The 23,768-nt window shown below is 39.0% G+C and overlaps 1 protein-coding gene across 2 annotated transcripts; it reads right to left on the bottom strand.

Annotated features, from left to right (window-relative positions):
* Nucleotides 1-579: 579 nt before the first annotated feature.
* Nucleotides 580-23,762, bottom strand: mbtd1 (mbt domain containing 1). Of its 2 annotated transcripts, XM_028568369.1 has the most exons (18): nt 23,599-23,617; nt 22,449-22,489; nt 21,608-21,812; nt 20,476-20,609; nt 20,249-20,363; nt 20,068-20,150; nt 19,875-19,992; nt 17,550-17,684; nt 17,348-17,436; nt 16,200-16,434; nt 12,704-12,759; nt 11,309-11,413; nt 11,014-11,161; nt 10,104-10,186; nt 9,203-9,437; nt 7,504-7,575; nt 6,000-6,155; nt 580-5,114 (listed from the first exon to the last, which is right to left on the bottom strand). In XM_028568369.1, the coding sequence occupies exons 3-18, from the start codon at nt 21,762-21,764 to the stop codon at nt 4,996-4,998; spliced, it is 2,040 nt and encodes a 679-aa protein (XP_028424170.1). In that variant the 5' UTR covers nt 21,765-21,812; nt 22,449-22,489; nt 23,599-23,617; the 3' UTR covers nt 580-4,995. The 2 variants fall into 2 exon arrangements, with proteins under 2 accessions (XP_028424170.1, XP_028424169.1); XM_028568368.1 differs by lacking the exon at nt 22,449-22,489 and having other exon boundaries at nt 23,599-23,762.
* Between the last annotated feature and the right edge of the window lie 6 nt (nt 23,763-23,768).

Consider the following 23,768-nt stretch of genomic DNA (forward strand, 5'->3'; position numbering starts at 1 on the left):
GTAGAATTTAACATGTAGACAGATTAAAAAACTACAAAACATGGACAAAAATACACAAAGTAGCTAGTGAGATAAGACCTTTTTTGTTTAACAGTATGGAAGTAAAAAATGGCCCTAATAATTACTCTTGAAAGCAAATGAATACCTTAATGTGAAATGTAACCACTACGGGATACTTAATTTTAAATACCACTGAATTGTATATATATATATATATATATATATATATATATATATATATACACACACACACACACACACACACACACACACACATATACAGTGCTGCTCATAAGTATAGGAACCCATGCTAAAAAAAAGGAATAAAAATATCATCTTTTAGAAATTGATCTTAATGCCTTAAATGAAAAAATTAGGAAAATCACCAATTTTCAATTTTCTATTTATCTTAAATAAATAAATGTTCTTCCTTAAAATACAGGGGGCATAAGTATATATTTAATTACGTTAAATTCCCATAGAGGCAGGCAGATTTTTATTTTTAAAGGCCAGTTATTTCATGGATAAGGAAGAACATTTATTTTTTCAAAAAGAAAATATGTGTCCTTAAAGGTTGGATTTTTCCTAATTTTTGTAATTAAGGCATTAAGATGATTTGTTTTATTCCTTTTTAGTCAACTTTAGCATGGGTTCCTATACTCACGAGCAGCACTGTAACTCTGAAAACTATCCATTTGAATTGCTGTGATTTGAATTGTCGTCTTTAAAATGTATTTCAGGTTCATTTAAAATGGTGCAATTAAAAAAAATTTGAATTGATTTTGAAAGAGTCGAATGCATGTCTAAAACAAGAGGAAGAAACCCTCATAGTCAGGATGAGATACATAATTAACTTGTTCAAGATGATAATAATGGTGCACTTGCCTTCAGATAAAAATGAACTAGACTATATATCATTTTTAAGCAATTTCTATCTGAATTCGTGCATACAACAAAGATGGAAATTAACACCACCAGACAGCTGATTAAATAGCTCCTATGAATTCAATGGTATTTATATTACATTTCAGTTGCTTAACAGATTTCTAGTTATTACGACACATATTTTCTTTCACCATAAAGATGCACATGATGCAAACGCATTTGAGCTTTTCAAACCCAGCTAATTCAGACTTGCAGTTATGACCCTTACAACCAAAACAGAAAAAGAAAGAAGAAAAAGAAAGAAACAAACTTCCTGAGAATCTAATGATGAACCTTACTGGTAGAAAGAGAAATGATGGATCTTTTACCGTCACTGAGAAGTTTTAAATCTGCTCTGCATTTCAATACAGCCTTTGGCCATACAGTGAGTATTCTGTATGTGAACCCATGCTCACAAAAATCACAGTTATACAATACCATTTTGTTAAATTATCTCATCTGTTAATTATATTAATGTAGTGATCATGACATTTGAGGGTGCTATACGATTTATTTAACATAGCAAAATAATATGGGCTCTATTATTATTGCATATCATTCTAATTAGAAGACTACCTCATGTGCTGTGATAAAATTCTTTCCATGTTTGGTGTCTAGTCTTCAAGTGGATCGTTTTAGGTAATCATCTTCATTTGCATATGCTAACACAATGCCATAGTCTATTTCACACGGTTTTTATTTTTCGTCTTGTTTTAGCTAAACGTGGCTAGCATCAGGAGGTAGTAGATAAACAGCTGCAAAGATTTAGCTCTAAGAAGAATGAAAGGAGTCTAGTCTTTTCCACGGCCAAGCATGGATTTCTGACTAATCAGGATTTGTAACTCCATACCATCATAGTCATGAAGCATATATATATATATAGAATCTATGTATTTATGCCACTTTTAGATGCTGTCGTGTTATGTGAATGCTGCCCTCAAAGACTATTTATTGGAAAAGCAGTGCATTTTCATGTTTCATTATTGACAACAAACCTGTTATTCTGTGGCTCAGGTGAAACATAAACTAGCTTGCATACATATGGCTCTGACATGAAAAAAACCTAAGCAATAAAAAAAAAAAAATCATGAATGCTTTGCATATTACCCTAACACAATATTTAACATTCTTTTTAGCATATGGACAACGAAACTGTTTGATGAGTCCAACCTCTTATTTTCAATAACAGAAACCAAAGTCTGACGCTACACTTGCTGAAGTATGGAGTCTTAAGTGTGCCACTTTTTCATTGTTTAATTATATTCATCAATAAGTTACTAATTTTTTGAAAAGAAATTATACATTAATTGAATTTAAATTTAAGTAATGCATTAAAAAAAAGAAATCACAAAATGATTTCTCAATTTTACTTTGCTTACACATCTTTAAATTAAGTATTATAAGTAACTAGAATAACAGTGCGTTACTTCAATATTACATATGGACCTCAAATCCACAGGCCGTCCAGCAAACACAGCTGGCTGTAGAGAAAGGCACTATGTGGGTTGTATGTTGGGATTTCTTTAAATAAAAAGGTTTTCTGCCATTGCATTTTAAAATCCAACTATCAATACATCACTTACAGACAGAATAAGGATATTTTCATGTAATGTTTTTTTTTTTCCAATTTCAATTTGTAATGCATTATCAAAATAAAAAATGAACTATTTCTATTTGATTTTCTAAAATGTATTAATGGACTATAATTTAATACTGAATAAGTCTATAAATCTCATGGCATACTTCAGACTCCATAGGGGTGAGGAGGAGTTCCAGATGGAACTTTGAGCTTTGTCCTCCTCTGGGTATAAATACAGCAGACATGGTCCAAAAGACAACAGACACACACGCATCTGCAGTCTCAAACACTGCTGTAGTGAAACCTTTGACAGTATGTAAGTGAAGTACCTGCCAGCATCTACAATATTTGAATATACTGTACTGTACGGTTTGGCTGACACTTGAGGCCAACATCGGTCAGCGTGTCTGTCTGTCCGATAAGACTGAGGTTCGTCCCTGACAGCAGCTACATCCAAACTGTAAAAGGTCAAAGTACATATTGTACATAATGTAGGGTTGGACAGTGAGAATAACATGTCAGAGTGTACCCTATCATACCAGTAAGGTTTCGCTTTTATACAACATACCCTGCAGCTCACTTACAGTCACACTATGCCATTTGTTTCTCATTTAGTATTTCTTTAAAACTAAGGTGATTTCTTTTCTCTCTTTTTTTATATGGAAAAAAGCTTATCTCCACAGCTTTATCATTTCTGTTCAAAATTACAGCACAAAGATAGTGAAATACTCCCAATGACTCATACATTTCAGCGGGGGCCACTCCTGGGCTCATAAGCACTACTAAATTCTTGGTACAGCAAGTTAGTTGCATTGTGAGAGCTCTGCTTTCTGTGATAGGTCCCTACTAAAACTCCACATTAAGGTATCAAGCCACCATACACTGTTGCCACATTATATATGTGCTCTCCTGATTAAGCTTATCCTAATGCAATCTACTACAGTAATCTACAGGCAGGTTTACCAGCTGGACAGCAAATGAAATGTTGTTCAAAGGTCATAGTTTTGTGACATAAAAAGTAGTTGTATCAAAAACCAGATCTTCCCCACGATGCCCACTTAATATAGCTGAAGGATATTCAGATGTACAAATGGGCAGAGTTAGTGAAAGCCCAATGGAATGTGCGAGAGGATTTCTGTAATTAAATAAAACAATGGTCATGGATTACTATTTAAAGCTGCACCATGTCCATTTAAATTTTTCATATATACACACACACACCATAAAATCAAATTGGTTCTACAATAGAGAGAGAAATGTTAATGTCACCCCTCAGATGCTGTCTGAGAAATGCCACATAACTATATATTTCAAAGTATTAATCAACAAATAAAATATTAGTTGTAGAATCTATTTAATTACGGTGACTTTGATTAATCATAGGTGGTAAAAAAAAAAGCCCTAATATGAATGATATTGTTGAAACTGAATTAGATTTTGCCTCTGTAATAGTTGAATCAGAAATGACTGCAGCTGTGGAAATCTTCTGGCAAATATTGGAAGAAAAATAAGCAACTAAAAAATGTCAGTAATGCTGAGCAGCACTGTACTAAGATCTCTCTTCAAATCACAATCCTTTATATTTATACTCTGTAGTTCTATCTGAATAGGTCTCCACATTCTATATGAATATAATCACTTTTATCGAACAAAGCACATTAAGTTTTCCACACAGCCACCAAAAATGTAAATGCAAAAAAAAAAGAAAGTACATTAAGACAAAAACAACTCCAAAATCATAAAAAAAAAAAAAAAAAAAAAACTTCAAGTACTATTAACAAAGTATAAGTCCACCTGGCAATATTGTTCAGAAGAAAATAATCAAAATATACACAACTGTGTTCCTCTTACTCCCAGCCTCTCTTTTCTCCTCAGGCCGTTCGTTCAGTGGCTGACTCTCTGACCTGAAAACAACACACACACACACACACACACACACACACACACACACACACACACACACACACACACACACACACACACACACAGACACACAGACACACACCTAGACCTGGCTCAATAAATGGTTCTCACAGTTTCTACAGGTCTCTGTGCGCGGCCCAGATTGTGGCAGGGTGGGCTGGTGTCGACTTGCAGGACTCTCGTTTCTGTGAGAGAAAGTGTTGATTTTAGTTTTTTTTAATCCATCCGAATATCTCGTCTGATTGAAGTTCCAGACAGGAGAGGAGAGAATGATGTTGCGTCATCCGTGGGTGGTAGGAAAGAGAATGCCCAAACGTATGTGACCCAGGTTTTGCGAGTGATTATGTGCACACACAGCTACAAGGTTAGAAAATGGTTCAGAGGGATGTTCCCTTCAGGATTTTTCAGAAGCATGAAAGTGCCCCCTTCTGCTCGTCATCGGCATCTCCTGTACTGACTCCGTAGAAGGCCTGTGGCGTTGGTCCGAGTGAGATTCGAGACTAGTTTGACTCTCCGAGTTCCTGACCTTGCTGGGGTTTTCCAGAGGTGTGTCCTGTTCCGCCCCGACCTCAGGGCTCCTGTTTGATGTAGTAGCTGCCGGAGCCGTTGCTTTCCTGGTCGGAGGTGCCCTGTGAGAAGGTGAACTCGTCTACCTCAGCCGTCTCCTCTTTCATTCGCAGGAGAGACTCTACAGACAGGGCAGAGACAGATGAGAGACAACAGCGGCACAGGTGAGCCAGTTGTGTTCGTGTACTTGGGAGTAAAATCCTGGACGGGCCTGTTTTTGTTCCAGGTGTTAATGTTAACTTCCCATGCATGATTAGCATCAAGATAACTACTTCAACAAATATCAAATAAAACAAAACATGCCATATGACTGCTTGAAACTTAAAGTGCTCATATTATACTCATTTTCAGGTTCATAAATTGTATTTAGAGGTTAGACCAGAATAGGTTTACATGGTTTCATTTTCAAAAAACACCATATTTTTGTTGTACTGCACATTGCTGCAGCTCCTCTTTTCACCCTGTGTGTTGAGCTCTCTGTTTTAGCTATAGAGTGAGACATCTCAACTTCTGTTCCATCTTTTTTGAGAGTCGCAGTGTGCAGTAGCTAGGTAAGGACTACTAGCCAGTCAGAAGCAGAGTATGAGGGCGTGCCATGCTAGCAGCTAGATGAGCAACTACAATAGAGCTGTTTGGAGCAGTTTGTGAACAGTGTTTTCTGTTGGAGATGGTAAGTCCCTTTGGGCTTGACTTTGGGCTTTTTCACTTTGTAAATCTATAACGTTATAACTATAAAGATATATAACACAATAAAGGAAAAGGGAAAAAGCCAAAAAGCATAATATGAGCACTTTAAACGAACAGACCTTCACTGGCACGAGGAAATATTCATGTGAAAAACAACGACAACGAGGTTGGTTTAAGAGTAGAACATGCAGCATCAGCAGCATCCAGCTCCACGGCGAGGCCCTGTGCGCGGGACTCAGAGGACGGTCTTCTGTTAAAAATGCCGCCGAGCTTCAGAAGGCTCGGCGCCGTGCTGGTTTTATCGTTAGTGTGACGTTACCTGATTTGTGGGTTTGGTGGAGGTGGGTTCGGGGTCGGGGCCGAGAGGGCCCCTGGGCAGGATAAGGGGGCGGACTCTGTTCTTCGTCCCCCGAGAAGCTGCTCCTCCTCCTGCCTGCCTGACTGAAGGGCCGTCGACCAACCGGAATCTTCCTCTCTAAACACCAAGCCAGACTCGGGTAAGCTACCAGGGGCTTATTACACACAGGGGTTCAATTCAACCGTTCTTGTTGTTTAGAATATGTATTATGAAAAAAGGTTAAAAAGTTTACAGCTCAGGGTGATATTTTTTTATTTATTTAACCTCACACTGTTATTTCTTGCATCAATATGCCCATCTGAATAAGCCCCTGGTAAGCTGGGATCAGACTGCCAAGCCCAAGTAAGCAAATACACTGTTAGCTACCAGGAACAAGGCTAAAGCAACTATAACAAATGTATGAAAGTCTGTGACTGCCAATATTTAAATAATTAATAATTCAATTAGCATTTTCTATTTGCATGCCCATGAGGTATGGCAACATAAAAATCTAAATTTCCATTTTCATGTCTTTAAAAAAAAAAAAAAATCTAATTGAACAAGAGAGATAATTTTTATTTTTAAATTGAAAGCGTAATGTGCAACCTAAACTATGTGCAAATTACACTGTTAAATAATCTCCTGATGTCTGGGTAACTTGACTGGCCGTTTCAGTGGTTATTTTCATTATGATCATTTTCATAATGCTGGACTTCCACAGATTTGACAAAAGAGACCTGGGAGGATCCTTATATTACAGAAAACTCATTTTCATTTGCACATTTTGTAATGGCAGTTCTCCCAACTATCTTCAAAAAAATAAATACCACGAAAAGGTTATGAGCCAAAATCATAATTCCTTATAACTCAAAAGTTCAGGTTGCAATAATATTTTCAAGTTTAGCTTGCACAAGTCCATTCCACATGCAAATTCATTATCATTATTGGAATGGTATGCTTAGGAGTACACATGAAACTATTTATGTCAGTGAAGTTTTCATTAATTCATTTGGATTTTGTCATACATTCTGTGCACACAAATGGCATTTCAATTTGATCAAAATACTTTTTTATATTGGCAGCCATAGACTTCCATATTACTGCTTGAGTTCAGCAAAAAAATTACCAATTTAGCATTAGCATCAACTTTTGTGTGTAAAAATGTGGACCTCTTTGGGATGCAACACCAGGCCTTCTGCTCTTAAATACCTGAAGTATCTCAAACACTTTGCACCCAAGTGTGCAGGCACTGTGTTAAAAACTATCCCACTCAAAAGGGAAAAGACAGAACGTTCATCTCTCTACAACACCCAGCAATGTGACACAAGAGGTCCGATGAAAATACCCCTGACACACCGAGCAGATGGCCAATCTGGCAGCAGCAGAGTTTCTACCACGAGTGTAGCCAGTGACAGTTAGAGGAACAGGATAAGGAGAAGGAAGGAGTGAAGCGAAACAAATCGACAGTGCACGACGGATTACTCACTTTTCTTTTGGCCTTTATACTGCTGGGCCTTTTTCTTCTGCTTGGGTACAGATTGAGGCAATTCTCTGTTACCTGAAAGAATACCATAAGACAGGAAACTATAGGACATTTGTGGACAGTGAGGTAAAGTGAGGTGAGGCACAAACCAAGAAAACAAATCGTATCATAAATAGAGCATATACTAGCACAACCTACAATTAGGGATACCTTGGTAGTAGATATGTAGTATCGGTATCGACACGGATACTGGCCTTATTAAGCGCATCGTAAATGATTACTTGATTGTCCCAATAGTTGCCATAAAATTTACTGGTGGACTAATCGATGAAACTGGTGGACTACTCCTCAACAGCTCAAGACTGGCTCATTCACAATAACTCTTGTTTTAAACAGATTTTCCTTTCTTTGTGTAGCTATAACAAACAATAATTCATACATGATATGCATTTCATACATTATCTCTCTCTGTGTATTTAGCCTTGTGTGCACTGTACCTTTTCTGGTAATGTGACCATGTTGGTAGTATTAAGGAACTGTTATCTAGAGACATTGAAAACCGACTAGAAGACATTCTCAGACACAAGACTGACATGGAAAATAGTAGGGATGCACGGATATGAACATTTTGGCTAATAAAGATTACAAGATATTTACCGATGTCGATATGATCTGTATAAAACAGGTTTCTATGATAATCATATGTTATAAATACTGAAAAATGTGTAAACACTGTACATTTGGAAAAGCAATGTCTTTCTTTATTTGCACAAAGATTCACTGCATTGTTTCCTCTCAACAAGTTATAGCCACCAAAACCAGGCCTTTCTGTGTGGAGTTTGCATGTTCTCCCCGTGTCTGCGTGGGTTTTCTCTGGGTTCTACGGTTTCCCCCACCACTAAAAAATATGTTCCCCTCCCCCTCCCTAACTAGCTGATGTGTGGTGAGCGTTCTGGCGTCTGGCGTTGTATGGCTGCCGTGCATCACCCAGCTGGGTGCTACACATTAGTGGTGTTAGAGAGCAGTCCCCACCCCCCCTCCCCCCAAATGCGCGTTGAGTGTCTATGATAAAGCGCTATATACATGTAATTAATAATAATAATGTTAGGCTACTTTTATAACTCAGAAGTGTATAACTGAATGAAAGTCTAGTTCAACTGCAGCAATTAAACCACCTTGTTAGTGGTGTAGAAAACCACCGATGTGTTGCCCTTTTGATGTATACCCTCCTGTTTTTACCTCTTATGAGTTTCTCCTAATGTCAGCAATAGATTGTAAATCAACATCTGTGGTTTTCTACACCACTAACAAGGCTCAAAATAACACCACACTTCCACGGTAGCTCTCTCTCTCTCATCCTTTTTTCACAGTGAAAAGCATCAAGCAGTATGTAAACAAAGAGTCTCCATTACCTGTGCTGCCTCACTGTGTCACAAACTCAGCATGGCCACACACAAAAAACAGACACACCAGCGCCGCCCTGACACACACAATGGCAGCTAGACGGAAATAACCATCGGTTGTTGACATCGGGCCAGTTTTGCTCATCGGACAGATGCCAATGTATAACAAAAAGACTAACATCGTCCGATACCGATGGGATTGCAGATATATTGTACATACAATTACGTAATGAAGTGTTATCTAAAATGCACTAGAAATAAATTCTGCTACCCAGTTGAAAGTGTGTTTGTGTTCTTACTCTGTGAGGCGGGGGGTTGGAGCTGGTAGTCAGTCAGCTGACACCAGCCCACGGGGTAGAGGTCAGGTGACTCGCAGTCCACCCACTGATCATACTCATCCTCCCAGCCGTCAAAGTGGATCCTCAGTAGCCGGTGCACAATCCTTGTCACCGTGGCAACACACACCAGCCGCGGCTCCATCAGATCAACAGCCTCCAGCTTCATGCCTTGCCGGAAACCGTGATTGGGAATCTCCTAGAAGACGCGGGACAGTAAATAACACAATTTTTACTAATTTACATCAAATCAAAGCACAAACATTAGTAAGCAGTAAGCTACTGGTGAATATATATGTTCCTGCAAACAGTGGAGAAGCACTGATAAATCCTGAATCCCATTCATCAGACGGAACAATGGAAAAAAATATGGGGCTATATGAAAAGGAGAGGGTGAACACAATATCTTTCACTTTGTCACAAGTGTCATTTTTGAATGCGTTTCCCTACCAGAGGCCCATTGGTTTCAATTAATTTTATGCCGATAAAGAGGTCGGAAGTGTGGTTACACTTCTTCTAAGATGTGCACAATAGCGTTCTCCATGCCCTGGTGACAGGCTGGAGGTTGTAGGGATGGGTTTGGAAGGTTAGAAGGGTGTAAGGAGGGGTTTTATTTTGTGTGGTGTGTTAAATGTTCTAAATAAATTGACTGATATCCCCAATCATAATGCAACTTATCATGATGCTCTGTTAAACCTGCTACTTTTGGTTTTGAGATGTAGTGGTATAATACCCTGTTGTTGTTTTTTTATTTCTTTATCTGTTGCTGTTATTAATAACCAGAAAAATAATACCAAACACATTAAAACTCAGAATGATAAGAGCTTAACACAAATACAGTGGAGAAACCATCAATGAAGCCTACCTTGTTAAAGAGCTTGACAGGAGCAGCTATTGAACCTGTTTCTCTGAGGTAGTCAAACCATTTAAATGGCAGTTTAGTGTACCCTGGGGAAGAGAACCAGTGTTGAGACCAGAACATTAAAAAACCATATGCAAGAAGATGTTATCAAACTACTTCTAACCATAACAAATTCACCTAAAAGAGAAGTACAGTGTAGAGGCTATGTATGAATGCCTAAATAAAAATGCAAAGCATGGTCGTTAGTTTTCATCAGGAGATGCAAGGGAACATGTTCCTTTTTGAGATGGAGACGCATTATTCATGCCAAAATCAACTGTCCAATCACAGCTTGAGGGCGGAACGATGGACAAAGCTTTTCATCGCCAACACCTGTGGTTAGCCAGCTGGAGGGACATTACTTTTAACTGGACATTTAGTTACATTTGCGATTGGCCCTTTTAAGGAATATCAATAGGGCTTGGTGCGAGTATACTGTGAAAAAGAGAAAGCTCCCTTGCATCTCCTTATGAAAACTAATGCCAGTGTCTAATACACCTTTATTTCTTTGTTGTTATTAGATTTTACTATGGCATGAAAACTTATATCATTTAGTTATTAATAGGGTTGGGTACCAAAACCTGGTCCCATATACGACCGAATAGCAACGCACTTAAATGCACACTTAAATGAAAATTGGTCTTGGTAGGCTTTCAATCGAACTCTGGAGCGGTTTGTTTGTGGTGAGAATGTGATTGCACCAACTGTGTGGACTGAGCTAGACTGAGCTACATAAGTTTACAAACTTCTCAAGTGATTTAGACACATTTAGGCACTTTAAATCTTCCATACCGCTGTGGTCCTCTCAATAGGATCAACTGCTTATTTTCATTCATGAAGAGCTTAAAGAAACAAAGACATGAGTGTCCAGTACCTCTAGGGGGCGTAAGATCAATGTTGTTGATTTCACAGAAGCCGACAGGGTAGATGGAAGGGGAGGTGCCGTGGTAGCAGAACCAGTCTGATCCATCCACTGCCTCCGAACCATCGATCCCGATCATGAGGTACCCGTCTGCCAACACCTACAGAAAACCAAAATGGCTGAAGTCAGTCTGGAGCAGTCGAGTGAAAGACATTTTAACATAAACGACAAGAACTAATCCTTCTTTTACTCAACGAAGCAAGATTTCATCACATTTCAATAATGTGGAGTCCAGAAATACACGTACCTTTCTTACAGTGGCTACACATATAGCTGAGAGGTTGAGGGGGTCAATGGCTTCTAACTTCATTCCATCTTTAAACCAATCACCACTCTGGTCAACATCTTTTACCTGAAACACATTCAGATAGAAACAAATTCAAATTGGGGATAATTATTAAAATATGGTTTAATCAGGCATTGTATTAGCATGCCATAATAATGACATCAGTTGGACATGTTTAAAAAGTGTAACATTGGGGAAGTCTTGCGTTTTTAAAGGACAGTGGAAACGGTCATTTAGATGCATCAATATTCACTCTATATTAGATCTAAAAGCCCACCAGGCCTTCTCCCTCAGACACTGTTATGTAAATTACAACAGACGAAGGTGAACCCCCTTCATTATTAGATGGTATGGTTCTTTTCTGACAGACGGGAAGCAGCAGGTAAGAGTCAACTCTACTCTTTCTACTCTACTCTTTTTTTGGGGCAAGTACTACTTGTCACTCAATCTTAGGCAAAGTGACAAACAGCGACAAAAGCCACGACATGAAATCCGAACTATGACAGCTACAGTTTATTGGAAAATAGCATTGTGGACATGGATTCACGGTTTATCAGACAAGAAGCTAACGTTAGCGAACGCTGCAGGAGATGCTGTATTCCTCTGACACGCTGTATTAACGTTACGTTTTAAAACAGTTTGAGGTTAGTGGGGGTGCATACCGCTCAAAACCAACATGAAAAACGGTTGCTAACATTAGCAGATAAGCCCGTTGACAGCGACATTATTGTTCATATTTTGGCACAATGTTTCTGACCGTAGTAGTGGTCATAGTGACTGAAAGTGTGATGTGAGATGCTAAAAAGACACTACACGCTGTTTTCAGGTAACGTTACTTTGTTGTTTAACACCTGGCCCCATTAGTCTTAACAGTCAATGTTTTTTTTTGTCTTTTTACAGTATCTCAATCTGCAGTAACTACATTTGGATTGGTTCTTTTATCATGTATAGTATAGTAGAGGTAACTTCATTTATAAAAATTAAATTGTGATATTACACCAGTGGATCATAATGACTTTTCAATGACCTACATGTTGGCAAGCCATTACTATCAATTCATGTAAGGGGGTCGCCGTAAAACGCCGGGGTCATGATCCGGCTAACTGTCAACAAGTTTGCCACCTTTGCAGGTTTGGGGTAAAGAAATTGTTGCTCTGACAACAGTTGCTAATGAACTTTAAGTAGCTTCAAAGAACCAAAAAATCCTCAATTTTCTATTCAGGATTAATAGCTATCCACGTACAAATAAAAAGGGCCCAGGTCTGCAATGACTGATTATCAATTTAAACAACAGCTGTAGGACTGTTTCTAAAGAGAGGCTTTTAGGATTGCAAAGAAAAAAAAAATTAGTTTTACCTTATGGAAGAACAGTGCAGGAGCATCAACTTGACCCTCAATTTTCTTTGTAACATCTGAAAAAAAATAAATTGATACCAAAATTACTTGCCTGAGCTGAAGATGCTTCAGCAATATAAACCCTAAAAAAAAAGAACTCCATGACCATTAAATGGTTTAGAGAATACAGACAGATGAAGCTGAGAATGAGCTGGGCTTCAGGGAAGTGGCCAGTGTGAACACAACATTTTAAGAGTAACTTTCATTAATGGACATCATCCATAGTGCTTTTTAGTTACAGTACAGATTTCAAACTGCAGCTAAAAATAAAGTTTTTTTTAGAAGCCAGTCACTTTACTACTCAGAGTAGGGCTGCAGCTATCGATTATTTTAGTAATCGCGTATTCTACCGATTATTTCATCGATTAATCAGTTAAAAAATACTTTTGTTTTATTGAAGAGCGATAATATACAATAGTTTGGTTTAATTTTTGGAAAAAGCAACAATTTTATTGCCTACATTGCTTACAATATAATCTCTCAAAAAACTAAATATATTAAGTGCATTTAAGTGCCACATTACATTGTTTTTAAAGAAAACATTTTCTGAAATGCAATAACAACCTCAAACTAAGGCAGACATTAAACATACATAAACATTAACCCAAGTTGTGCAACTTAACTTTCAGAACTAAAAGTTTCAACCTGAGACTGATCTGTATATAGGCCTATATGTAAATATTAGTTATACTCAACCTATTTTCATTTATATATTTGATTACAATGTTACACAGCTCTGTTGTACTTTATGCTATTAGGTCGTTGATCAGCGGTTTCTCCGTGAAGACAGAGAGTGAGAGAAAATGGTGTGCAACAGATCTGTTTTTCCGGCTCTTTAGATCAAACTGTGGTCACCGCTACATATTGTCTTGTCTTTGATTTTGGTGGTAGTTGTGTTTGGTGTAGTTTCATCGTCCATACGACTGCGTGATTTACTTTTGTCTGGTCCGCTTCGTGGAATGGAGGATTCATTTATGGCGCTTTTCCATTACATGGTACCTACTCGCCTCGCCTCGACTCTACTCGCCTTTTTTGGTTTTCCATTACGAAAAAAAGTCCCTGGTACCTGCTAACAGGTAGTTTTTTTAGTACCTGCTCAGTCGAGGTTCCAAGCGAGCTGAGGCGAGCCGAGAAGGTGACGTGAAACCCTGCAGGCTGCTGATTGGTCGGAAAGAAGCGTCACTGATCACTGCATTGCTAGCGAGAGACGGCATTTTTAAATAGTTTAGCCAGCGGTGTTTTTTTTGCTGCCAGAGGCTCCACGCAGAGCTTTCTCTGTAGCATACAAGTGGCCTGATGGTTATACTGGTGCGCTGGTGTGTGCATGTGTGATGTGTGTGTGTCGAGTCGCCGTATGTGTGTGTGTGTGGGGAGCTAGTGAGCGAGGGAGAAGTGAAAGAGTGACGGCGATATCTGTGAGAGAAACAAAGCGAGTAGCGACTCTAGAGTCATATATATGTGACCACGGTGGGAAATCTGGAGCAGTAAACGTTAACTATCTCTTTGATATCATGTTGTTTACGGAGACGGAGAACCAGGAAATGCATCGAGGATATGCATAGACAGTATATAATGGACCAATAGACCCCGTTGCTCTGGACGGAGACCAGTGAAGGCTATTAGAAGCACTTTTCCGGTGATGGCCAGCTTTACTGCGCAGCCTCCAACTGAGAGAATGTGATGTGAGCAACGTGTCTGAAAGTTGTAAGTCTTCTGGTAGCTGTGCCAAGAGAAATCTCAACCATTCCCAATCTTACAGATACGGAGACTGTAGGTGTATGTAAGGAGATAACATGGGCACAGGCTAATTATTGATCACTAACATGCTAGTTAACATTAGTAATTAAACCTAAACATCTCATGTAAGTCGAAACTGCCTGCGAGCTTCTCCTGTACTATACGGTAATTCCTCTACTATGCGACAGTAAGTCACTTGGTTATGACACAATCGTTAGCTTATATTTACAAAAACGTCTGCTACGGAGCCATAACGTGAGGTAATGGAGCCTTTTATACATTGTCGTGTTTCTTTGGAACTAAACAACGGACAAATAGAGTCTTTAAACGCTTCAGATGTAAAGTTATTTGCTGTCAAGTGACGTAAAAAAAAAATGGCGGTCAGCGGAATGCTAACAGGAGGTGATGGCCAGTTAGCAACAAAATGGCGCCATGATGGCTCGAGTTCTGACGCGAAGCTTACCCCTTGGGGATATGTCAATGGGAAAGCAAGCTACTAAGCTACGCCCACGGCAGTCGCTATGACGACCAGCCACGCTGAGGTGATACTAAAATCTGCCAAGGAAAACGAACGCAGTAGAGTCGAGGCGAGTCGATCAGGTACCATGTAATGGAAAAACGCCATTAGACTCCATGTTTTCTGTTGCGATGCTGAAGCATTGACGTCGTGCTATTATCGTGGTAAGCTAGTTTGATTTTGCAGTAGACACCCTGTACAGAGTTTTAGTTTCAATTACATTTCAACTGATTCCAAACTTTGGACACTGTCGTTTTCTCCAGCCTGTCTCTTCTCTTAGCCCCTTACGCTCTTTCTTCATTTTGTAATCAGTCTTCATGGCATGTGTCGCCAGCAGCGACAGTAATAATCCTCCGTGCGGAAACACTGTGAGCGATACGTTGGTAACATTAATTAAAGAGAGCTTCGAGGCAAATCATTTCTTTTAAAATTGAATGATACTACAGTAGTAACTAAAAGTTAGGATAAATGGGCCTCTGCTGCTTTGATTTTGACCATACCATACTGACCAAAAATCTGTCTCCCAAGTCCCCCAGCTTTATGAAAAGTGCAAAACTAAATTACTTTAAGTAAAATCTTTCGCCATTTTCCATAGCTTTTTTATCTAAAAGTCTGACAAAATATATTTCTAAACATTTTCTTCAACAAGTCTCATTATTATTAGGAAACCACTCAATGTAAACCATCCTGCTACCTGAAAGCAACCCCCAACAAATGCACTATTTCCTCCTTTTTGAGTAAGGTTTGTTAAAAAACGACAGTGACCAGCTGTTTTAGAGATAATTGAGTCTTTTCTTCTTCTTTTTTAAATGAAACTATGAATTTGTGAATCAAGTTTGGGTAGGGAAGTCGGGAAGCATTGACCGACAGATTAACACACTCTTGGTTTTGGTTTATGGGATTTGTTGACAATAGCAAAAATATAGAATGTTGCCAGGATTATCCTTTAAAGCTTTTCAGTATTAAACTTGTAACATGCTGGGTGATCAACACATCCCTCAAATAGCAAAAGATAGAAAACAATACAGATTTTACATATAGTATTTAACATCTTCAATGTTTTGGATCCTCAGTGTTTATCACACCCTGCTTATACCAGTTATCCTAAAAAAGGAATTCATTTTATTTTTTATTTTTTTTAAAGATACTGTACACGCACAGACCACCTAAACTTAAGTGTAACTAGATTTTTTCCAAACTCACCGGATCGTTTGAAGCGGTGTCCGATGCTGCGCGACCAGCCTATATTATGGATGAGGGGGCTGTACATGTGGCACCAGAAGTCATCCGACCCGTCCTGGCTCTCCTCATAGACCAGCCTGAGGCGACCTCCGATTACCTGCTCCACCAGCGCCACCCGTGTCCGGCACAGGTAGTTCTTATCAACCACCTCTACGCGCATTAGCTTCTTGAAGGGGTACTGCAAGTTCTCGTGTACCTATGGTGACAAATCGTACATTGATTTAACAAAAAGCAAAACCACTGTTCCATAACACCCACTGCTATAATTACTATGAATCATATTTCTCTATATCTGTATATCCAGGGGGCTATTTGGGAAAAAGCTTTTTTTTTTTTAATCATGCACAACAAAACAGAACATGCAAGAATGAAATCCCCCTTGCAATACAATGGATATAGTGCCAGGTATTCCAAACACTTAAATTTGCACTTCAATATTTAATGGAAAATACAGAGCTTTCAAGCTAAAGTCACTTCGCGTCGGGAAAAAAATACTTACGCCGCATGACGCTCACTTTTTCTGGCTAAACTCCACTACCACGGTGCCTGAAAGGAGCGTCATCTGGCGGTGCCTGTAGCTGGCTCTCAGTCAGCTGGTAGCAGCTAAATACAACCAGCAACTGCTGCTCAGATTTTATCGTTCTATGGCACTATACACTGTTCACATTACAGCACTTAGTTTTAAATACTTCTATTTTAGGTATATAATATAATCTATTATAGTCTATTGGTGAAGTAGCATTGATGGGGGATTGTTGGGTCTTTGTAAGTTACAGTGTGTGGTCTAGACCTACTCTATCTGTAAAGTGTATGTAAAGATAACTACTCTTATGATTTGACACTATAAATTAAATTGAAAACCAGAAGATGGAAACATGTAACCGATTCATTGTTGTTCATAGTTGTTATTTTTGTTATGTATAGAGTGAGTGTAATGTCATGTCCAACACAAATGAACGTTAAGAGTAAGTACTTTTGTCCAATCATTCCTGAAATCATTATCAAATTTGGAGAGGTTTAATTAAGCTTCCAGCTTGTTCTGATTTAAAGATATTGGCACTGGCCATCAAAAACGGTCTCATTAAAACGAAGGCATTTGTGAGTCTCACCTTGGCGTTAAAGTCAGGTGGCAGTGTTTTAGCTCCAGTGAGACGCTTCACAAGAAAGGCTTTCCAGTTAGAGTATTTATGATGTATGCCTGTAAGGGAGATTACAAAAATAACAGTAACAATTGGTTACAGCAACAACACCAACCATCTAAAAACACAGGCATTCAAGAACAAGACTGAACAAATTTGGCGCAACACTCACTTTTTGGAGGTACGAGAGGTTTGCCACTTGAAGCGCACCATCCCACCGGGTGCACTTCAGGGATGCAGAGATTACACCAGAAGTCCTTACTGTTGTCGTTGTCGAAGCCCTCATACCGCAGGAGAGCCTTGAACCCTGCACAAACGACGCACAGCAATGACCATTGGCCACTTACAGTACTTGCTTCTTCCAGACTTTTAACTCTAGCACATGGTCTTCATTATCAAATGAAGTTTGCTCTGTCGTCATGGAACTTTAGACATAATGGAAAGTAGCCTGCACGGCTCTAAATCTTAGACAGTGTATCGGGTGCAGGGCAGTCACAAGGATAAAAGAAAACACAAAAAACTCCGGCACTCACAGATAAGTACGTTAATCGTATTAATTGTGTGATTGTGCGTGTGTATATATATATATATATATATATATATATATGTGTGTATGTGTGTGTGTATACACTGTATATGTATCCAAGATTGAAAACACATGTCAAAAGAGTATAAGGAACAATAACCTCCAGATTATTAAATTAAAAAGCACATAAATACTGACTAACTTCCATATAAACCGACTTGTGGAAAGTCGCGGAGGTGAGCTTTGCAGTAACGGCCAAACGAGCAGTGAAGTAGTATTGTTACGAGGCACAGATAGCCAGCCGCTAAATTAGTCAAATTGAACAACTTCATGCTTCATCCACACACTCCGACAACTTTGTTCAGCTCCCTTTTTGTGACCAGTGTGGCACGGGGGCATAAAGGAGTTAGCAAGTTAGCAACTAGCCAGCCACCCATTGGTTGGCTGTCTAGCTTTCTGGTTCCGACATGCTGTCATGCTGCATTGGTTACACAAAATGAGCCGAACAGTGGGCTGGGTCGGCTGTGTTTTCACAGGAAGCTTCCATAGCGGTACGAGCGGAGTCTGCTGACAGCAGCGAAAGTGCCCGGCGTTCAACGCACTAAATAGTTGCAGTTGGAAAAACGGGGGTGCGTCAGGAAGTCAGGTGTAGGTTTCTTGCCTGGACAAAACACCAGCAACAAATACACACAAAACTACCAATACAAAGAAACCGACATGATTTGGCTTGGTTGATTCGTATTAATTTCAGCTGAACTTAAGAATGCTTTTCACACAGGATGACGACTGTGGACTTTGTCTCCCATCTCTAAACAGTGTAGTTGCACTTGGAATTGGATCACCTCATGGCGAGTATGTACAGGAGGAATGATGAAAGCTACCAATAACTCTTTCAATGAGCATAAAGCGTAAAGCACTTTGAATTGCCCTGAAATGTGCTATACAAATATAGCACAACTAAATAAAGCTGCCTTGCCTTCAATGTGCATGTGATTATTGTATTAAGGTAGAAATCCTAACCTGTTCTTTTATTCACACCCCCAACCGGCCCGTCAGACACCGCCTACCAAGAGCCTGCGTCTGTCCGAGGTTTCTTCCCAAGAGGGAGTTTTTCCTCGCCACTGTCGCACTGCTTGCTCTTGAGGGAATTACTGTAATTGTTGGAATTGTTGGGGCTTTGTAAATTATAGAGTGTGGTCTAGACCTACTCTATCTGTAAAGTGTCTCGAGATAACTCTTGTTATGATTTGATACTATAAATAAAATTGAATTGAATTGAATTGATTTATGTCTGAACAGTTGGGTTGGGTACCGAAACTGAAACGGACGTTAGAGGCAACAGGAGCATCGCTGCACGTGATGCTAGTTAACACTTCACTTGACAGCAGGTAACGTTAGCCTATCGTTAGCTAGCAGGTGGATTAAACACGGTTAAAATGCTGACAGCTAAAAAGGTGTAAAGTGTGACTGTATTTCCCTGTAGAGGATTCCAACAGCGGGACGTTAAGCAGTCTGCAGCTGCCATTGTCGGAGAAACAACAGATGGTGCATTCACTTGAAACTAGTAAGCCTTGTGGTGCATTCAAAGTTATTGTAAAATACCCTATTTATCGGTTCAGGCACCAGCACCTTTTTAAAAGTATTGTTTTAGCACCGGTATCGAAAAAAAACAATACCCAACCCTATTGAACAGTGGGGGGGGGGCAGCTCACTGTATTGCACCTCAGTGGGATTATTTTACATGTGAGTTTCCATGCATTTGCTGTATTGTGACACATCTGTATTGGAACAGAAGTACTGTGATACTCATTTCAACCAGATCAGCTACTCCAATGTTTTACAGAAATGATAAATAAATAAAAATTCAAAAAGGATGCAGAAAAATCAGACAATTCTAACATAGCTGACCCTTTTCGGGTGGATTTGTCCTAGAACGAAATTTCCTTTGGCAATCTGGAGAAGTAGTCTTACCTGCTAGCTTAATGATTTCTGCTATCCAGTACACCTTAGTGGAGAGGTTGGAATCAGTGTTGACCACTTCAATCCTCACTCCTTCTTCTATGTCTCCCCAGCATTTCCCCATAGGGGCCTGAAGCACAGAGGAAGCAGTGAAGTGATTCAGTCAAGAAAGGTCCCTACCTACTCAACTCCAGTTTTTACTTACATGCTTGAAACAGCTAACTGGAGCTCCAATCGTGTTTTTGCTACAGATATACCGACCCCATTCAAAGGTTTCTGCAGGGACCACTGGCGGAAACAAGAAAGAGTGTAAAGCAGGAGTATATCTAAACAGAGAGCAGCACGGTTACCCTATTAATCATCGTTACTGCTTTTTGATAACATACCAGCTTTCGATTTGGCCTGGTTCTGCTGGCTTGCTTGGTACTGGGCGTAAGCGGCCAACTTTGCCATAAGAGGTTGTTTCTGCAAAACTTTCGCCTTTTTTGTTGGTGGCTTGCCCTTGCAAAACAAAGCACACATCAATATTTGTACAATAATATAGGTTTGAGCTTAAATAATTTGTTGTAGAGTAAAACAAAAAGAAAACATTTGTTGTAGTAGGCATACTTACCTGGAGTCTTGCCAAGATGCTAGCTTTCTTGGAATTTGAGGAGTAACTCCTAGAACAGGACACACTGCAGAAGCGCTTGGTTTTGGAATAAAAAGCATCTCGTACTCCAACCATCCCACACATCTCACAAGTGGCTGTGGAACCACAAAACAGACCCATATGCTCCGTTAAAATGATCAGACTACATCATGCTGGCAAATCATTCTTATCCTCACACACAAGCTTATATTCCAGAGTAGGGCTGGGTATTGTTCGAAAAATGTTCGATTCCAATACCGTGACTCTGACACCGGTTCACAAACAATACCCATTTCGATACCAATTATGGAGAACAAAAAGAAATTACAACATTACGGCACGAATCGTTTTATATATTTTTACTTGAGTTCCATCTCTGTGTAACGTAGAGTTTTTCCTGCGTGTCTCTACGACATGTAACGTTAGACAGCCAATCACAGACATTATCAGATATTGGTAGAAGCATGCTGCGTGCTGATTGGCTCACGGACTAGCTGATGAGATTTACTCCTTAGGGATTGAATGACGAGGCATTTTTCGATACTTCTGAGGCAATTCGGTCGGTGGCTAAAAGCATTGAATTCGGCACCCAACCCTAGTGCTAAACATAAGTGAACACACCCATGCTTAAGTTGGCAACTTTAGCATGGGTGTATTCACTTATGCTTAGCACTGTACATCGATATCGACATTGCGACGATATTGTAGGGTTGACAATGGGTGCGTTCAGAAAATATTTTGTACAATAAGATTTTAGATAAATAATCCATCAATAATGTGGTTTCAAGTTAAATTATAGGAGGAAAAATTTATATTTTTTTCCCAGCTATGTACTGACTATGTTTACATGCATGCACAAAAATAGAGTTTAAAAAAAAAAAATCGGAAATTCTTCAAATGATATTCCCTCAAAATGTTTCACAACAGATTTTCTGAGACAATTTAGTTAGTATGTGCTTGTTATTATCAATTTAGACAACGTATTGTATATGACAATATATGATTTAATCACGAAAGGATTCCATTGAAAGAATCATATTGAATTATTGCTACCCAGCCCTATTCCTGACCACCACAGGAAGCATACATTTCAAACACATTTCCATGTACTAACCCATTCCAGCCTTGCCATCAGGGTAAGTGTAGACTTGACCATTGTTCTTGATGATGGGCAGGCTGGCAGGGATGGAGGGCACTACCTCATCCTCGCTGTCATCCGAGCTGGAGCTGCTGGTAGACTCCTCGCTGCAGCTGTCATAGCCATCAAACATCCCGAACGAGTCTCTCCGCTTACGCTCTGAACGCGGGGTGCGTTCAGCCTTTACAATCAAGGAAATGACAAAAAGGCATTAGAGTCTGAATGAACGGAATAGGCAGCAACTAACAATTTTCTTCGTCAACAATTCACCTTTTGGTTATGTTCGGATGTAATTTATTGTTGGGTCAATTAGGGCTGCACAATTAATTGCAATTTTGTTAAAGGCAAAATATGTGTTAAACCATTCTAAAATAAAGTATTGTGGTGCTGCAGAGATGTCCTGGCCAACAAACCCTATCCTACAGACTAAAGAAAAAAAAATGGTTTGGTACAGATCCTCGCAAAAAAAAAATGTATATTTTTCAATGAAAATGAGAATGACACAAAAATGATCATTCCCTCCAATATCGTGAATCATATCACAATCGCAGTATCAGTCAAAATAATCACAATTAGATATTCTCCTAATATCGTGCAGCCCTAGGGTCAATACAATGTTGTAAAACTGTGAAACGTCCATCACAGTTTCCCAAAACATCAAATCTTTAACTGTCTCCTTGTGTCCGAAGACCATCCAAAGCCCAAATAGATTCAGTTTACTTTCATAAAACTCAAAAGGTAATCAGCCCATATTTGCATTTGAGAAGCAGGGACCAGTGACTTTTTTTTTACAATTTTTGCTTAAAAATTTACTTACACTCTTGTTTCAGCTCTCAGATGGTTGTTGTTTTTTTAATTCTGTTTATTAAATTTTTTAAAGACAAATGTACAAAACAAACATAGTAAACAAGCAATTAATAGACAGTAGTGCTACAAGACCAGTCGATATTGTAAAGGAAAATGTGACATTAATAACAAAACAAATTAGGGCACTGTATTGTTTTTGCAACAATAATAATAATAATAATAAATATTTATTTCAGACTCACAAGTAGGTCCATAGCAGGAAATACACAAACGAAATATATACAAATATACATACAAAATACAATGAATCTGTCATTTTAAGAATTTGTGTGCAGGCTGTCATACCGATAGCCCATATTAATGGTCAGGAGTCCTTTTTTTTATTATTAGTCATCCATTGTAGTTATTTTCAATTCACAATTTTTCCCTAGATGATATTCTGGTTTTTTTAACATGTCATCTGCTTTGGAATGTGACCGGGGAAGCTGGCTGTAGAAGCCAATGAGAAATTGCTACAAAAATAGATGCTCTGAAAAGCAAAATCTAATTATAGTTATTGCCGTGAATACCTGAAAATTCAAACAGCTCTTGCTCATTAGGTGTGCATGATCCTAACCAGTGTTAAAATGTTTGTTGACATCACATAGCCTGTCTAGCGCTACTTCCTCCTCTGAGCATCACAGGTGACACCCGAACTGGCTGAGCTAACAATAATCATTTAGCCAGCAAGAAGGCTGAAAGAAAAAAAACAATGTACCAGCCAGCAAAGATTTAACGTTACTAAGCTGTATGGAAGATGTACAAAATACATACAAAGCTATTACATAAGATAAAATAAGGGGGCGGCCTTATTGGAAATAGCTCTTAATGCTAACTAGCCTTAGCACAGCTTGCTAGCGGAAACCTGTTTTTCCAATTTTAATTCGCAAAAGCATACCACAACTGTCCAGCAAACTACACATATGCAGTATAATCAGTGTATGCTTATTTTATTTATATACCGGTTTTGGTTTTTTTGAAAACTTGCTAATATTTAACGCTGGCTGATCCTCTAGCTAGCTAATGTTACCATAAACAGATAACAACAAAGGAGCAGCGCTAGCCTTAGCAAATCCTCTGTAACAGGAGTCGCGGCCCTAAAATGTTTCAAATGTACTCACCAAATCCCTTGTGTCTTCCATTAGCCCTTCATATAGATAACGTTCTAGTTAACTTTGCTGCCCAATGCAAATAATTAAAACCCCGAGCCTGGGGTTAAATTCGGCTTTGAAAAACCAAAGTCTAGCTAAATGAATACTACCAAAGCAGGATATCAACAAATTACTCTGCT

Source organism: Perca flavescens, chromosome 21, assembly GCF_004354835.1.
Source record: "Perca flavescens isolate YP-PL-M2 chromosome 21, PFLA_1.0, whole genome shotgun sequence".
NCBI classification, from domain to species: Eukaryota; Metazoa; Chordata; class Actinopteri; order Perciformes; family Percidae; genus Perca; species Perca flavescens.

Excerpts from the sequence above, each read along its gene's own strand:
- mbtd1 (XM_028568368.1), bottom strand. The coding sequence starts at position 23,619 with ATGGAAGACACAAGGGATTTG. Across the intron at positions 20,151-20,248 it reads CCAGGCCAAATCGAAAGCTG|TGGTCCCTGCAGAAACCTTT; the intron begins GTATGTTATCAA and ends TGTTTCCGCCAG. Across the intron at positions 5,115-5,999 it reads CCACCAAACCCACAAATCAG|AGTCTCTCCTGCGAATGAAA; the intron begins GTAACGTCACAC and ends CCCTGTCTGTAG.